General features: G+C 35.5%; 2 protein-coding genes across 4 annotated transcripts; both read right to left on the bottom strand.

Annotated features, from left to right (window-relative positions):
- Nucleotides 1–40: 40 nt before the first annotated feature.
- On the bottom strand, nucleotides 41–6,994 carry LOC145631492 (protein ROOT PRIMORDIUM DEFECTIVE 1-like). Of its 3 annotated transcripts, XM_081683586.1 has the most exons (5): nucleotides 5,338–6,994; nucleotides 5,180–5,228; nucleotides 3,571–3,682; nucleotides 2,483–2,584; nucleotides 41–898 (listed from the first exon to the last, which is right to left on the bottom strand). In XM_081683586.1, exon 1 carries the CDS (start codon nucleotides 6,895–6,897, stop codon nucleotides 5,494–5,496), a length of 1,404 nt encoding a protein of 467 aa, XP_081539712.1. In that variant the 5' UTR covers nucleotides 6,898–6,994; the 3' UTR covers nucleotides 41–898; nucleotides 2,483–2,584; nucleotides 3,571–3,682; nucleotides 5,180–5,228; nucleotides 5,338–5,493. The 3 variants fall into 3 exon arrangements, with proteins under 3 accessions (XP_081539712.1, XP_081539710.1, XP_081539711.1); XM_081683584.1 differs by having other exon boundaries at nucleotides 5,180–6,994; XM_081683585.1 differs by lacking the exon at nucleotides 3,571–3,682 and having other exon boundaries at nucleotides 5,180–6,994.
- Nucleotides 6,995–8,052: 1,058 nt separating this feature from the next.
- Nucleotides 8,053–14,940, bottom strand: LOC145630042 (homeobox-leucine zipper protein HDG1-like). Its single transcript, XM_081682276.1, has 9 exons — nucleotides 14,637–14,940; nucleotides 13,771–14,036; nucleotides 13,348–13,465; nucleotides 12,374–13,051; nucleotides 11,727–11,828; nucleotides 11,431–11,643; nucleotides 9,788–9,962; nucleotides 9,323–9,693; nucleotides 8,053–8,541 (listed from the first exon to the last, which is right to left on the bottom strand). The coding sequence occupies exons 2-9, from the start codon at nucleotides 14,028–14,030 to the stop codon at nucleotides 8,161–8,163; spliced, it is 2,298 nt and encodes a 765-aa protein (XP_081538402.1). The 5' UTR covers nucleotides 14,031–14,036; nucleotides 14,637–14,940; the 3' UTR covers nucleotides 8,053–8,160.
- Nucleotides 14,941–18,283: the final 3,343 nt, after the last annotated feature.

Raw genomic sequence — 18,283 nt, 5'->3', positions numbered from 1 at the left:
TCAATGATTAAGTTTTCGACTTGATCTAGCTTCTACAAGATACAATATACAAGTGCATAAACTTCACTCTTTCACATTACAATTTACAAGATGATCTACACATCCAAAAATTGCGCATCTTATTGTAAGTGTTACAGAAATCTTAGTTTGGTATCCAATGATAAACTATAACATAAAACAACAAATAAAAATTAATACTATAGTATATAATCTGCCTGTTGGTTCATTCCTTTAAGAACCAACAAGAACATGTCGACGGTAGACCACAATGTTTCTGACGTAGGGCCAACTTGGTTCTGATTTTGGATACACAAATCATAAACACAAAAATGGAAACCTGGGATTCCTTGCACATGTGCACACTATACAACCCCACAAAAGTATATTTTAGACAAAAGAGCAGTTGCACATTATTGACTTCTCAGCCGAATACTCCGTTATTGTAGTGTCGGAGTATTCTTAATAGAGTCCGGCTAGTTGCCTAACAGGTAATGCGGAGATATGTCGACAGTGCTCTAAACACCAAGTCTAACACTATATAGAGCGCTTAGCCTCTATTAGTTGTTTTAACTAGTCAGGCAAATAGGCATTTTCTTTATAAATAATGCGTAAGTGACCTAACTTACCAGCTGGAATGCAAATATATTCAGATTAGTGCACATTATACAATTGTAATCTTCTATTGAAAAACGATTACGCATCTGAATTTCTGAGTCTACCTCAGGAGTAAGGACAAACCATTGTGCATCATGTAGCTTTGTTAAAGCCAAAGTTAATGTCGTCTTAAAGTCTTCAGTCAGTTTATGGCTTTATGCAGAATATGATCCATGACTTCAGCAGTATAATTTCAGTCTTGACTTTGAAAATAAGGATTTTAGGTCTTCTCTTCTCACGGATGCTACAGAAATTAAGAGTTAGTTACAAAGAAACATACATATAAGGCAATCACAAAAAAGTAAAACACAGTCAAGTAACAGGATGATCTTTCTGAAGTTCACTCTTTATGCTTGGTTTATTCAGTATAGCTTATGAGGTCAAGAGATCATGGCAATACATACGAGTGCATTTGCTAATGGAACACAGTACTTCAGACATTTGCACACCATGTAATAAAAAAAGTAACTAGTTACAGTTCCCCTAAATTAAACTGGTCAATCACGGACTTGTCACTATTAGCTTCCAATTAAACCATATTGGAGAACATTTTTAATATATAAACACTTATGATGAATTGATGAATGTCTAGAAATAAAACAGAGGTGTGTGCAAAGCGGGTTCAAACCACCACTCTTTTCATGGAAAGTTTTCTTCAAAATGATAAAACAAAAAAGGAAGTTAAAGAATCTCAACCCCATGAATGCATCTAAGATCTAGCTGAAAAATAACGATTTTTCCCAATCATTTTTTACCATAGTAAAAGAATCTCACTTTTGGTAAAATAGCATGAGATGGTGATTTTCCTATATAAATCATTTATCCCCACCCAGTACCTAAAAACCTTTAATTCCCTTTATGCAACACAACATAAGATATTAATCAACTCATTAATTTAAATTCCATCACGGGTTAAAAGGAGAATAACATCAAGTGACAGACTTACAATATGTTCAAATAAACATTAAATAATGAAAATAAACACTTCAACCTGATTAGTCAACATAATAACGGCATCATTATAAAGATTTTAAAATATTTAAAAGCTGAATGGAAGGATTATGGCACAGCATGATGGCCATCTTTACCGAGATTGCATGAAGGAAACCATGCATGCCATAGGGGTAAAAAGACCAAGTAAAAGACACGAATCAATTATGCTTTTTTTTAAAAAAAATTATTAATAATATTATTATTATTATTCACATTGTAATTAGTCCTAATCAAAATATTAGTATTGTGAATTTGTGTAGCAGGTTTCACTTTGCTTTCCCAAAATAGATTTAGAACATAAAATTTTAGACTAGAGTCTTAACAATTGTATTAGGTATAACCACTACTGTATCCCTCGCATGTCCTTTGCTTTGTAAGGTTTACACAAAATATATTAATATATTTTTTTCAGGGCACCAAATTAGATGAGAAGTTTTGTGGTCGTAATATGCAGTGGCTTGTACAAATAGTTAAAAAAAAAATCATGATTTCTGCAGTGCCACATTAAATATCTCTATTCTCTAGTGCGATGCATGTTTGTAGAAATCAGAATAGAAGAGGCAGCCTTAGAATATTGTTAATCAAGATATTAAAGTATTATTATAAGAATTGTGATTAGAAGTTTTTTAATGGCATTTTTCTAAGCCAAACAATGATGTACATCCAGTCCACTCTTACACGTCCTTATCATGGTTGACAGGGTATTAGCTCTAAGCCTAAATCAATGTAATAAAAGCAAATCACAGCCGCAAATGGATAGTTTAGCTGATAACCAGTCACAGAAGTAATAGAGGCCAATTCACAATCACAAATAATAAAGTATTGTCAACGATACCTCACGTCAGTTTCACAATCTACTTCTTCCAGGGCATGCATCACAATAGTTGAACTTGTTCATTTCTGCATGAGTAGACAAGCAATGCCCTCCAAGATTCCCCTGAATGATCGAATAAATTAAATGCACACTAAATTACAAAGTCAAAAATATAGAAACAAATAGTTAATAGAAACACATCTTATGAGCACATATTGATTGATATAGGTGAAATCAGGAGAAAAGAAAATCAAGAAACCAAGTTTTTACAGAGTACACTAGTAAATCTGCATTAGCAAGCAAAGGCTGAAGGAGAAATCCTTCACAAACATTATAATGAGCTACAAGTCATTACATTGATTTGAGATAGCTGCAGTCATTAATAGACACATAGCAAATTAGTTCACTCTGCCATGCAGTAGCCAATAATGAATCAGCACCAAGTAACACTCTCCTATAATAATAAGCATCATAAAAGATTAGGCAGCTATATGGACATTAAATATTCTCAGTGGTTCCCTCGAGGTTACCAAGAAAAAGTTTCATTTGATAAAGCACTCATCGTTTTCGATCCAAAACAAAAACAACTCTATCAGTCTTCCAACAGGGACGGTAAGAGTTCAATTCATATAAAGGGACAATAGAAAGATTTACAAAGTTTAAGGCAAAGAGCATATACCAAAGAGGATAACAGAAAAACATAATATCACAGATCTTACATTGTTTTATCTAATAGATCAGATAAGGATATCATACAACCCTTCCACATACAAATTATTACATAGTGCTTGTCTACACTAAAGTTAGTGCACGGTCTAGTGCACTAACTTATAATCTTTCTTCAGTGAGATTTGACATAAGCCAAAGGTTATTAACATTAAGCGTCCAGAGATCCATCTCCACCCCCACCCCCCTCCTCGAAGCCAAAGAAATGAACACAAGGGAGAGAAAAAAAGGAGCAAAGATATATATTCAGACAATACTACAGAAGCATAACACAATTTCCCTTCAGAAGAAAAAGCTAGCTCTGGGCCTCTGACAGAATAAAATATATGCCTCTAATTTGCATCAGCATATTAGGAAGTATGTATCGGATGCAGTTTTCTTACCAAGTTCTATCACAAGTGAAGAGCATGGTAATATTGCTGCCTAACTGGCAAATTTCAGATCAACATACAAAAGAAAAAAGATAACACACTGGCATTCTAGCATTAGCATCACCTACACAAAAAAAAATAGTGTTATTAATGCTAATAATGAAATAAAGAGAAGAAACAAGATAAGATTTATCACTAAAAAAACTATATATGTACTCCGGCTCATACTGGAAAACAAAGTGAACTTTTACCTAGAATTTTTGCCTTTTGCTAGTCTAACATGAATGTCAAATTGCTTAGAAGTTAGAACACATAGAGATGAACAAGGGCAGTGGTTTATCCTATAATTTAAAGAGGTTCAGTACACAAGAAATGTTAAGATGGAAAAAAGAAGGTACAGAGTAACAAAAGTTTACATTTCTCCCTGCATAATTGGAGTCGTGAGCAAAAATCTGTACACGATACTGTATACTGGCCCTCTTCCAAGAAGCCTGCATCAGTAACTGTGTGTTTTGATATAACCATTGAATGGCACTGTTGTTGGTATGGACTATCTGAAGGTAAGGGGAAAAGGAGAAAACTGGACAAGAGGGGAGAACTTCGTGAATGCGGAACAAGGAACCATATGTTCCGATACAGAAAAACATCTAAAAGGGAGAATTGCTGATTTTGTATGAAACAAGAGCACAGATAAAAGAGAGATAAATAAACAAGATAAATCTTTCTTGTTGGAAGAATTTAATGGTAATCTCAAAATTCTTAACCAGAAAAACAATAAACAGATGTATATAGGATAAGAGCTCTCATTGTATTTATGATCAAGATTTAAGTAATTAATCTTGCAAGAATTATGACGTTGTTAGGCCTTCAGAATAGCTCAACCTATATTATAATTTAAATAAGTAGACAAATAAATAAAGGAAAGGGCTTGAAGGGCCTTGAACCTCACAGGCAACTTTATCATTCACAGCTGTTGGATCTCACAAATTGGACAGCAACAACAATAGCCTTATGCAACCTCAACAACAGCAAGCTCTGGGGATATCGAGATATATACAGCCTTAACTCTCATAGTCTCATATATATCACAAAACCCACAGAGAAACTGCTTTCTAAATGACAACATTCCACTTTGTCAACCAATTAAGGTGATATACTATTATACTAGAATCTTCCAAAGGTATTGAAGAATACACAGCAGCATTCAGATGCACATAAGACAAAGATATACATCATCAAAGAAATGGCAAAAGTTCAGGCATACAGAAAAATACCAAAGCTGTTTTCTGAAAATGCCAAGATCAAATTGAATAGAATGCATTGGGAACAAAAAAAGATATATAGCAGAAATGCTCAAATCATTTTCAAGAAAACCTATTTCACGAATGAAAAATTCCATCATAAAATCATTGATTAACCAGTCTAGTACTCACCAGCAGCCAAGAGGGATAGAAATGAACAATGCACGGAATAAAAAGTGTTGAGATAAGTATCAAAGTTCAGCTGTAGAAATATGTGGCAATTGCCTCTTAATAGGGCAAATACAGTGTTGTGTTTGATAGAAGACATAAAAAGGACCAAGTTACCAGCAAAATGATCTGTTTCCATGCCGAGCGCTTACCTTCATAAACATGATTCTAACAAGAGATTGTCAGCTCCTTTGAAAATTCCTTGTGCCAATTCGGTTATGCAAACATCACTTAGCACTGGCCATTGATAGAAGACATAAAAAGGACCAAGTTACCGGCAAAATGATCTGTTTCCATGCAGAGTGCTTACCTTCATAAACATGATTCTAACAAGAGATTGTCAGCTCCTTTGAAAATTCCTTGTGCCAATTCGGTTATGCAAACATCACTTAGCACCAGCCATGAAGTCATCACAGAACCGCAAATCAAATAAAAAAAAACATTCCTTAGTTTCCATTCACTCAGTTCAACGAGCAGCTTGTGTATCCCTAACATGATGACCATCCTCATCCTCACCTTCATCACTGAAACATGATTCCACATCACTACCTGACTCTGAGTCCAAATCAGGCTCGCCCACCCTATCTCGTCTGAAATTGTCACTATCATTGATTTGCTCTTTACGACTCCCAGTTACATCATCCCTAGGCCTTGTATAACTGACCAACTCTCTGCCCAAAGATGCCATTCTGGGGCTCACCAGGATCAATTCAGCCAACCTTCTGCGAGCCAAGTACACATCATTTGGCTCTACCAAATCCCCCTTTCTATAAGCCTCCCTCAAAAAAATAGTATGAAGCTTACCCTGATTCCCCCTTGTAGAGATGTAAAATATCCCCTGATGCTGGAGTAGGAAATCTTTAAGTTTCTTGGGCAAGTCCATGGGGACCCTAAAATGTGCAATCCTCTCTAATGTAATCTTCTTCTCAACAGTCAATGACAGCAATTCATGAATCATCGCCACAGCCCGTTTCTCCATCCTATTCTGAGCCTCGAGTGACCTCATATCATGCCCCGAAACATCCTCATAAGGCGACCAATACGGAATCCTTTGCCACTTCCACATTGCAATCTTATAATACTTCCCAATCTTAAACCCGGGTGGGAAATTCACAACAAACGAAAACCTCGTACTCTCTTCATCAATCCCTTTCTTCCTATACTCACTCTCCCTAACTCTATCAACAGCACAAACCGCCAACCTCGGGTCTTTCTCTACAATCTCAATGTACTTGCTCATACAATCTTTTGCATCAAACAACCTAAAAAACTGTGGATACTTAAGCACTACAGAATACTCAAAATCATCCGGGAGCCCGAAATCTCTACGGGCAATCCTAATATGCTCAAGATGAAGCCGACCCGAATTCGACAACATCAAGAGCTTTCGAAGGCAAGTAACAGCATCAGGTATATTGGCATTAATAGCATGTTTTTCTTGTTCAATTTGCAAAAGGGCATTTCTAGTAAAACGCAAATAAAGAATTCTTTGAACTGGGTGCTCATAAATTTCAAAAATTTTAGGTAATTTAAGAACAAACTTGCCTGCTTCATCTCTTTTGAACCCAATTCGGCGAGCTAGGAAATCAAGGCGCGCAACTGGGATGCATTGCTGGGGTTGATCGATGATTAATTCCTCGAATTTGAGAACTTTCCTGATCTTCTTCTCGACTTCCATGTAATTATCAAAAGCATGATCTCGAACTCTAAGCTGATTTTTGGGAATTGAAGTGGATTTTTTTGACATTGATCTTATGAAAATTAAAGCATTTTTTAGGGTTTGTTGAAGAGAAGATGAAATTGATGGGTTTGATTTGAGTAATGTGGGTTTAATGTGAATGAGATTGGATGTTCTGCGAATGTTGTTCATGTTTGGAGGATTTCTGGGTTAGGGTTTAGGGTTTTGCAAAGTTGGAAATGGTATAAAATTGGAAGATATGAGTGGAGCTACAACAAAGAAAAACTAACTTTTTTAAAAAAAAAACACTGTTTTTATTGATTAAAATTGACATCAAAACTAATTTTTGATACTGTAATGAAGTACATTTGATGAATGTACAAGTGGTAATAGCAACGTATGAAATTGATGGGTTTGGTTGATTGATTCTTAATTTGTACATGTTCTCTTCGGCTTAATTTTAGTTTAGTTCAATTTTCTTATCTCATAAACAATTCAGTTCAGCTTATTTCATTAGATCAGAACAAATCCTTAGTGTAATTGTTTAAATCTAATGGTACTACTATCGTTTGTTTATTAAGTTTTGCACGAAAGCTAGTAGTTGTAGTAAGTTTGAGGTTACTAATTAAAAATTTCCTTTTTACTTTATCGATGTGTTTTAATTTTATTCGTATCCAAATACCATGCCGTGAGCAAGAGCCTCCACCAGTAAGATGATCACCACCAAAAACGATGTTGCCACCTGCTTCGGCAGAATAAAAGCAGCAGGCCATCATATTGGCTCTCTAAGGGTCTCCTACATCGTCATCTTGGATGTAAATGATAAAATGATACAGACGATTTAAGTAATCACGGGCAGTGTTTAGTGACTCGCATTAGTATAGGATAACTAGGTAAAAACATTACTAGGCAGTAGGCAATAACAATAAAAGGTCCAAAGAACTCAAAACACAATTTCACACAAAATTTGTCAACTTTAATTACTACCACAAGATAAACAACACCCACCAAGTTTTAAACTTACAAAAGATTCAGAAATGTGAAAACATCAGCAGTCTCAACAAAAGCTGCAGTATGTTTTCTTCAGTTCTTCACCTGAGTCCTACTCTTCTATAACCATTAGAGAACTATCTAAACACAGAACAACACTGAACACTTGACTATCTCTTTAAAGCTATTGCTAATGTAAGTTTCCGCCTTCTGCTGTTATGAGTCAATACCCGAACCAAAGCCTCTAAATTAGCTGCTTCTATCTATAGGAAAAGTCACACTTATAATTGTCACAAATTACCGCACAATAACAGCCAGTAATTGCCAAAGGTTCGTTCTTGACTCGAATTGCTCCAATGTAAAAGACTTCCTTTTAAAAACTCCTAGTAAACCACCAAAAATGCTATATAATGTTTTCTATGACATGTACAACAACTTTCCCTTGATTTTTTTTAGCAAAATGCGTCAATTGGCACCAAGGGAATTTTTGATCTTCTGGATAGTGCAGGACATAAGATCATTGACGGTATTGATGGATTCCACTGTGAGCTTTGCTGTAGGGAGGCTGTTGACCAGAATTTGGAATCCTAATGTCAATGCAGATGCACCTCCGCTACCAGATCCTCCTGCTCCATTGTCATTGGCCAATGTAAGCACATTTGGATGTATGGGTGCATCAGCAACTGCAAATCCTGAGGGCAGAAGAGCCAGATAGTCAGAATCTCCACCTCTTAGGACCGTCTCCATTGATGTTGAGTCTACTGGAGCATATACGATGAAAGAGCTCGTACGGTCTGTCCATGACTCCTGTAGTATCAGCATGTTGCTCTCCCTTGCTGGTGCAGCCTACAAAATTGTGAATTTACAAGTTTGTGAAAATTATCTGTCCTCTCCACAATGTAATAGGTTTATTAAAAAAAACTTGGATTGGTTGAAAAAGGGATGCTAGGAAAGAAAAGAAAGGACTTGAGTTCATCCCCAAGTCTTTGATCATGTACACTATGATCTAAGTCTGAACTTTAAATTCTGGCTTGTTTTGAAACAAGCAAGGTCACAAGACATGATCGACATAAAAGCTCATTAAACTACATAATCTTCTATGATTTTAATTATACGGAAAAAAGGTGAAATTTGTACCCCATTGAACTAAAAGTTCATTGTTTAGAGAATAACTTTCAGGGAGTGCAGCTCGGTCCAAGCTTGAGCTTGAGCTTGAGCAATTCATTATTAAGCCAACCTTGATATCGACTGTAATTGTACCAAGCTCGAACTTGAGAACTTCAAATCAAGCCAAGCTTGACAGATACTCAGTTCGGCTCAGCTCTTGGCCAGCCATAGTCTCTTGAATAATAGATTAACAGCATGGGTTTTACTAGAGTTAGGATGCCTCCATTTCCGCTGGTAGTCAGTCTGTCTTTAAACCCGTGTGTCTTTGACAACCCCCACCCCCTGTCACCCTCCCTCTTCTCTTATTTTCTTCTTAAAAAAGACAAGTGAATCCTACCTTTGCCCAAGACCCCCCCCCCCGCCCCAATCTCAATAATTATTATATATATAAAAAAAAACATTTTCCTAGCATCCAAAACATGCAATAATTCAGAATAACATGTAAAAAGCTTACACTCACAGGTGGACATAAGAGGGAAACACAATTATTCACGTCGTGGCTCTTGGAAAGGCGAGCTACCACTTCCATCGGGCCACCATTTGCTAAGATGTCCCATTTTCCACGGAGTTTTTCATCCCGTAAGAATTCAAAGATGTGCTGCCTTGGTACTGGAATCCAAACGGAAGTTGAGGCACTAAGCACCACACCTGAGGGCTCACCAGGCTCGTCCACACTGACTCGGCTCATGACACAAACATCAGCACCCAACCCTCCAACTTGCAGCTTCTCCCAGCGACAGGCAGAGGATGCACACAGCCCAGAGGAGAAATTGTTGCTTATGCGCCTCATCAGCTTTAAGATGCTTCTTCTGCCCTCTTGGGTGATAACTCCTGCTATGCAATAGATTGTTATAATCAAATAAAAAATTAATATTTGTTGTCATATTCTAATCATCTTTTGATATCACTAGTATGAGAAAGAAACCTGTAGTATCATTAGGAACAATTCTAGCGGACATGAAAATGGCAGCACAGTCACGTTCCCTCTGTAAGGTGGCTATCCACCTTTGAGAGCCAAAAGCCAATCCTGATCGCAGCAATGGTCTATACAGTTGGTGAATACTATTTTCATCATATTCCGTATGTTCAATCCATGTAACCTGTAATTCAATCGTTAGCCAATATACCATCATGAGATCTTACCTAAGCACAAACTAAAACTTGATGTTAAAGAACTATGCCAAGGTGGGAAGATTATTCAAATAGTTTTCACATCATAAGAATTTTTTTAAAATAATATGGAAATTAAAGTTTTATTCAAATAAATTGGACTAATGGACACACATGAGGCACATGAGAGAGAAGTCAGAGAACTCTCTCCAATAACTAAATCGTCTAGTTACTGTCAAAAATCCCGGTTCAGTTCACGTAGTTCTGTGGGCTGCTATGCATACAGACTATCTTGCACATTACGTAAACATACTGAATACAGTTTAAACATGAGACGATAACTTTAAGCATTTAGCAAGCACATTAGGCGCTCTAGGAGAAATGCACAGAAATCAAAGGCAGGGCAGAGGAGGCAAACAAGGATCGAGATGCTTGCAGACAAATATTTAAAATAACAAAAGTTGTAGAGTTTGACAATTTAATCAGTGAGTTGTTTCCTCTCATTTCCCTTAAACAAAATAAAAATGGAAGCTAAACAGAAGGACACAAAGTGCGCAGTCGCATTACATGGACCAAGACGGCATATTAAAACCCACATCCAGTTCATCTCATTTCTTGGTTAATACAATATTGGTTTTAATATAAGCTGCAATCAGAATAGAAACATCAAATACTTATATTATACCAACCAAAGATGTGGATTCCTAGGCTTTTCCCTCCACAAAGATCAAAAAGAACTTTTATCAAATTTTTCATAACCAAGGGCTCTAACTAATATATTAAAAAAAAAGAGAGAGAGTTATCCCAACACCTGTCAAAATTGACACATACTCGACCATCCCAAACGAATCACGTGACCTAAACTCATTTGCAATTGAAATTAGCTGACCCGGTTTTGACCCGGCCCGATACAACTAATATTAATTTATTTTATGATAATATTGTTTTATAACAAAAGATGACCTATCTTAAGATGAAAGCATAACAAACTATCTGAACAACTTATTTAAGAATTGAGATAAATTAGTAAGTGAAGACAATAAGCAACCCTTGGCTTTGAAATTTGAAATCGCGGTATAAAATAAGAGAAGAAGCATCTACTCCTCCAAATAAACAAATGTAGATGCCGTACAAGTTTAGAACCTTACAGCTACAGCAGCTTCTATCTCTCTCTCATTCAGAGAGATCGCGCACAATATGCCACCTTTAGTGAAATTAATAAAGAAAAAGAAATTTCATGACAGACAGGAAAAGGATTCGACATAATGATCCAAACATCATTACTAGTGCAACCTTCTCATTCTGGTAGTTAATAGCAAGATCATAATTATGTTTAAGAGGCTGCAGTTATTCTACAGTTAATACTTATTTATAGATATACTTTTTTTTTTTGACAAGCTTATTTATAGATATACTTATTTGCTTAAGATTAAAGAATTATTAAGGAGAAGTAAATACCAAGGAATAGCCATTGGCAACATTTTGAACAATGCAACCAGAAGGAAGTCTCCTCCACTTGATGGCCGATCCTGAATAAGATGGGTCTCGGATCATGTCAACAGAAACGTCAACCACGGCCCACATGCCTTCTGCATGCTGCTTGCAGTACCGCAATATCTTTTCATGACGGGAAGGCACAAAAGGTGAGGGAAACACTAACTCTGCATTCATCTAACATGAGATTTCATGACATTATCAGTCAATATTCAACAAATAGCTAGAATAGAAGATAGCCATATTCATGAAGAGCTTACCATCTGAAGTTCCCCATCACGAGTCCCACCAGCACCATGGTACAGAACCTCGACAGTTGCAGCCTTGCTAACCATGCATGGAAATGTGTCTCTCCATTGCCTCTTTATTGGAGAAACAAATCATTTCAGAGTTGGCAAAAACATTAAATCATTGTGAAATTAAAGGTGACAAAAAGAGCATGGTACAAATATATAACCATTTATGAGAACATATCTAGAAATTTAAATTATTCCGTCATCAGCTTCAATTTACACTCCCTCCGTCTGCATGATTGTCACATTGATAGTACAATTTTAAATGATAATGCGATAATGAAGTCTAGATGAACATATTTAAAACAAAACAACCTTTAAAGTAAAGACGGTACTATCTCAACTGCTAAAAAGTTTAAATTTGATTTGTGGAGGCAAGCATCTAAGCCAAAATATTTAGCCATAACTTAAAATCAATCGTGACATTGATGCTGTGATACATTTATTAAACCAAAACTATCCAAATAAACAGTAAAGGCACAAATGACACATTTGAAGCATTTAACACAAGATTTTCAAGTTTATTGATAATGAATTCAACAAGGGAAAAAGTCGAGAACATTTTTATTTTCCATGCAAGAACCATGAAATAAACAAAAGTTAAGAGTCCTTACAGGAATCATCATTATTTCCACAAGCTCCAAGCTAGTGATGAATATTGAACTTGTCTCCCTTGAAGCATCGGTAATGAAGCCACAAGGTTTCATTCCGGTAAAACTGGAGAATTTCTTGACATATTCCTCTTGATTCAGCAGTTCCTTGCCATCATCCAAGCCTTTAAACCACAGAGGACTATCAGTCTGAGCCATGGCAAGCAATTCATCCATAGCAGCCATTGCAGCCTGCATGAATATCGACTTCTCATACTCGGTGCTGACAGAACCATTCATAGATACTGTCATGGTAGAATTGCTCGAAAGTCCATTCTCAAGGTTAAGTCCCATGGGTGGTAGTGAAGATGATGAGCTCATTAGGCCACCTAACCCTCCTCTCCCCATGGATAGCTCCAAGTTTGAACTTGAAGTGGGGATTCCAACTGGACCAACCAAATCAGATATCGGTTTGCCAATGAACCTCTCAGCAACAGCACAAACCCGGGCAAGATCATCCTTCAAACGAGCATTCTCAACCCTCAAATGGTGATTAGTAATGGATACATCCCCTAACATAGTCGGACCTCCACAAGCTTGACACAATGGATTTCTCAAAGCATCCTTCATTGCAATGTTCTCAACTCTAAGTTTATCATATTCTGCCTTAAGGACTAGATTTTCATTTCGTTCGATTTGTGTCTGTTCATACCAATAATTTATATCATAATCAATACAAACTAATTCAAAATTTCAACCAATTAGTATATACTCCATGATTCATGTAAATCATATACTCCAAATTGATAATATAGTCACGTGAGAGCTTGTTACAATTGCCTCATATATTTTATTAATATCAAGTTTTTATAATTTTTACTCATGTGAAATAAGAGATAAATATGTTTTAAAATGTGTATTTGAGACCGTAAAAAATCAAATGGAGCAAAAATTAAGATAGGGACAGAGGGAGTACAAAATATTGAATACATAATTACCTTCATTTGCGTTCGACGATTCTGAAACCAAAACTTAACTTGCCTGCTCTCCAATCCAAGCCTCCTTCCAACTTCAAGCCTTTGTTTTTCATCTGGGTGAGCACAATTCTTAAAGAAACTGCACACCCAATTAAAGAATCAGCAATGATTATGAACAGTTTTAAAAATTAATTACACCCCCAATAATCAACAAGACATTACATCAATAACAATAACATTAACCAACCATTACAAGACAGCAAATTATAAGGGAAAAAACACCATAAAACATTAATTACAAAACACCCAAAAAAAATCAATTCAAATATTTAAAAATCATAAATTTACCCAAACCCGCCACTCGAAAGGCAAAGTCTTGTATGAGACGGTCTCACAATCATTCTGAATATCATTAAAAACAATAAATTAACACAAAAAACTTACTTCTCAAGTTCTTGAATTTGTTGAGGAGTGTGTCTATGATATCTCTTTCTCCTTCCTTTAGGTTTAACTTGAGAAGGTCCCTCATCAAGTTCAGGTTCAGGGTCAAGCTCAGGAACATCCCCAACTGAGAGACTTTCATAGTTGTCACTTCCAGAATTTTCCTTGTTAATACTATTATTAATAGTATTTTCTCCAACCATTATCATGTTGTTTGGGTCATACTGATCCCCATAAAATCCCATTTCATCAAGTCTCTCCATTTTACCCTGCAAATCCCCAAAAACACATTATATAAATCAATTATATATATTCAATTTATCCAATAAAAAAAATGCAACAAAAATAATTGAAGTATAAAAGGAGTTACACTTTTACTAATGCTATGATTAAGGGTCATGAACTCATTAATCATGTAAAATAAAATTCAACTTTTTTTTTATATACCCATTTGCATGTTTTTCTTTACCATTTGGATATTTCAAAAGGAAAAAGAAAATAGTACTCACTCCGTCTCTAAAAGTTCTTTTTATTTGGGCATACGTTCAAATGGGAAGAACGGTCTCTCGAAACAGGAAGAACTTTTAAATACGGAGTGTGTGTACAAATGTAAAGTCAAAAACTTTATAAAGATTCAAGTACAATCAAAATCATAGCAAGACATGAAAATGACCCCATAAGATCAGATCCCCTGAAAATGACCAAATAGATTCTCCAAAACGTGTATAAGAATTTTCTATTTTTTGGTAAAGATATTAAAAAATAAAATAACACTCAAACTCAAAACCTTGTTTGGATTACAAAGATAAAAAGCAAATTTTTTTGTGGGTAAATAAAATTCTGTTAGTATTTGCAACAAAATGAAATACCTCAGAAAATACTCAGTACCATTTCAAAGTATTAGAACCTCCTCACTTTGCTAGTTGCTACACCTCCAATAACACCAAAAAAACAAACCCACCCCTATAAAAAAATAAAAATAAATTAACAAATAAATAAATTTATTTTTGGTGTGTGTTTTTTCTGGCTTTTTCTCCTTAATTTTCCCAGAAAAGGGGTAAAAAAATGGAGCCAAACAACACCCAGAAAAGAAAGAAAGAAGGTGAAGAGACTCAGTTTTCTAGAGAGAGAAAACAGTGGTAAGTGTTTTTGAGTGTCAATTGTCAAAGATTCGTGGACCCTTTTTATCTCCCTATTGCATTTGCATGTGGAGATCCTAACAAAAAATTTATACAAAAAAAATCAATTTTTTAATAACTAAATCAAATCAAATCTATGATAACTCGAACTCTTCATTTCACTTTAAATACTCGGGTGGGTGTTAAATCCTCAACATCTAAATTAAAACACTTTTTAAAACGAGTACCCGAGTCCGAGTAATAAAAGGAGTAGAAAGGAATTGAAATAAATGAATAAAAAAAGAGTTTGCTTAGCATAATAATAGCTGACTCACTTACAAATTTCAATGGTGATGATTCCCTTTGGTCAAAGAAATCAATATTAGAAAAATGATCAAACTTTTTAATTTTTTTTTTTCTCTTTTTTTTTTTTTTAATCTTTTATGGGATCAGTGCTCTGTTTTCTACACTATTATCTATGGCTTCTTTGCATTGCTCTGTTTCTTCTGTCTCTCTCTCTCTTTGCTTTGTTTTTATAACCAAAAATAATTTGGATTTTTCAAACGAAAAATGAAAATTTTGGACAGTAAGAAAGTCAGCGGAAGAGAGAGAAAACTAGGCCGTTTCATCTTTGACAAATGAAAAATTATTGGGTCCCACTCCCCCTTCTCCCGGCCCCTGAATTCATGCTTCTCATCTTACCCCCTCCTCATGCTTATATGCAAGCGTTTGTATTTCACTCTCCTCGTTCAGTAGATGGTAATAAATGACGATAATGATAATGATATAACAGAGTATAAGTTAATAAGTACGAGTACTAATCATAGTAATCAAGGTTATACATAGCTTGTAATGGTTTAATGAATGGTCCGCGTAAATACTTATTAGGGAGTATGTCGTAATTTATGTATTTTTTGGTTCCATGTTATCGCTTATTGATTGTTATTATTCTTATATCTTAGCTGAGCTACGTTACAATCTAATGGGAGTGGATGGTGACAAATTATATGCATACAAAGATATGAGTGAATAATTGGGGGTATATTGGAAGGATAATTAGAGTAATAAATTGAATTAGGAAATATATAAGCAAATATGGAAGAAATAATAATCTAGATTAAGAAAAAGGATGAAATAATGGATTAATGTTAGTGTATGTAAGTTACCAAAGTTGTTACACCACTAACGTTTTGAAGTGGAAACTTATGGTTTTTCTTATTGTTTTTGTTGCTTGTTACGTATTATAGTAAAAATTTAATCACTTTTTGCAACTTATTTTGGCTTCAACCTAAAAAAAATAAAAATAAAGAAGGGATATTAATTTTAGCATCATCTAGAATTTCTAGACTTTTAGACACCGGCACCGAAGACTCCAAAATTTCACAAAAAACGTGGATATTAGCCTTCAATTTTTGAATTTTTTTGACTTTTTTTCGCCCAGAAATAAAAATTGCCGAAATGTATATCATGGTCTCTAATATCCTCCAAGAGTCCAATTGGGTAGGTGGAACCAACCAATTTGTCTTTAAACGGCCAATTTACCGATTTACAACTTGCACCAATTTCATTTATTCAAGCCTACCACGAACATTTATGACAACATAATGATTATATATGGTTCCAAACAGCATTATATGACCCCGAGATGTGTCCCATAAAATCTCAAGTCTTTTCGTCAACGGGCCACGAAAAGGCTGAAACCTCCAAAATTTCTCCAAAAGAGTGGATATTAGACTTCAATTTTGGAATTTTTTGACTTTTGTTCGCCCGGAAATAAAAATTGACGAAACGTTTACCATGATCCCTAATACCCTCCGAGAGTCCAATTGGGTGAGTGGAAGTGTGGAACCATCCAATTTGATTTTAACAACCAATTTACCGGTTTACAACTTGAACCGATTTCATTAACTCAAGTCTATCACGAATATTTATGACAACACATAATGATCATATATTGTTCCAAACGGCATTATATGACCCCGAGATATATCCCTTAGAATTTCAAGACATTTTAACACCGGGCCCCGAAACCTCCAAAATTTCTCAAAAAGTGTGGATATAGCCTTCAATTTTGGAATTTTTTGACTTTTTTTCGCCCGGAAATAAAAATTGCCGAAGTGTTTACCATGGTCCCTAATACCCTCCGGAAGTCCAATTGAGTGGATGGAACCATCCAATTTGCCTTTAAGCGGCCAATTTACCACTATTCAATTTGCAACAATTTCATTAACTCAAGCCTACCGCGAACATTTATGACAACATATAATGATTATATATGATTCCAAACGGCATTATATGGCCCCGAGATGTATCCCGTAAATTTTCGAAACTTTTTGACACCGGGCCTCGAAATCTCACAAATTTCTAAAAAAGCGTGGATATTAGCCTTCAATTTTGGAATTTTTCGACTTTTTTCGCCCGGAAATCAAAATTGCCGAAATGTTTCCCATGGTCACAAATACCCTCCAGGAGTCCAATTGGGTGGGTGGAACAATCCAATTTATCTTTAAACGACCAATTTACCGATTTTCAACTTGCACCGATTTCAAATCAAGCCTACCACGAACATTTATGACAACATATAATGATCATATATGGTTCCAAACATTATTATACGACCCTGAGATATATTCCCTAAAATCTCAAGGCTTTTCGACACCATGACCCGAAACCTCCAAAATTTCTCAAAAAACGTGGATATAAGCCTTTAATTTTTTTAATTTTTTGACATTTTTTCGCCCGCAAATAAAATTGCCGAAATTTTTACCATGATTCCTAATACCCTCCGGGAGTCCAATTGGGTGGGTTGAACTATCCAATTTACCTTTAAACGGCAAATTTACCGGTTTACAATTTGCACCGACTTCATTAAATCAAGCCTACCACGAACATTTATGACAACATATAATAATCATAAATGGTTCCAAATGGCATTATATGACCCCGAGATGTATCCCCTAAAATTTAAAGGCTCTTCGATACTGGGCCTCGAAACCTACAAAAATTCTCGAAAACGTGGATCTTAGCCTTCAATTTTGGAATTTTTTTTGACTTTTTTCGCCCAAAAACAAAAATTCCCGAAATGTTTACCATGGTTCCTAATATCCTCCGGGACTCCAATTGGGTGGGTGGAACCATCCAATTTGTCTTTAAACGGCCAATTTAACGATTTATAACTTGCACCGATTTCATTAACTCAAGCTTACCATGAACATCTATGACAACATATAATGATCATATATGGTTCCAAACGGCATTATATATCCCTATATGTATTCCCCAAAATCTCAAGACTTTTCGATACAGGGCCCAAACCTCCAAAAAATTCTCAAAAAACGTGGACATTAACCTTCAATTTTGGAATTTTTTGACTTTTTTCGGCCCGAAAATAAAAATTG

The sequence above is a fragment of the Chenopodium album genome, chromosome 5 (genome assembly GCF_948465745.1).
Source record: "Chenopodium album chromosome 5, dcCheAlbu1.1, whole genome shotgun sequence".
Taxonomy (NCBI): domain Eukaryota; kingdom Viridiplantae; phylum Streptophyta; class Magnoliopsida; order Caryophyllales; family Amaranthaceae; genus Chenopodium; species Chenopodium album.
The sequence above is the reverse complement of the archived record's forward strand: the minus strand, read 5'-3'. Positions and strand labels throughout refer to the sequence as shown.

Excerpts from the sequence above, each read along its gene's own strand:
- LOC145631492 (XM_081683584.1), bottom strand. The coding sequence starts at position 6,897 with ATGAACAACATTCGCAGAACATCCAATCTCATTCACATTAAACCCACA.
- LOC145630042 (XM_081682276.1), bottom strand. The coding sequence starts at position 14,030 with ATGGAGAGACTTGATGAAATGGGATTTTATGGGGATCAGTATGACCCA. Across the intron at positions 11,829-12,373 it reads TGGAAATAATGATGATTCCT|AGGCAATGGAGAGACACATT; the intron begins GTAAGGACTCTT and ends TCTCCAATAAAG. Across the intron at positions 9,963-11,430 it reads TTGCCAATGGCTATTCCTTG|GTTACATGGATTGAACATAC; the intron begins GTATTTACTTCT and ends ATTGAATTACAG.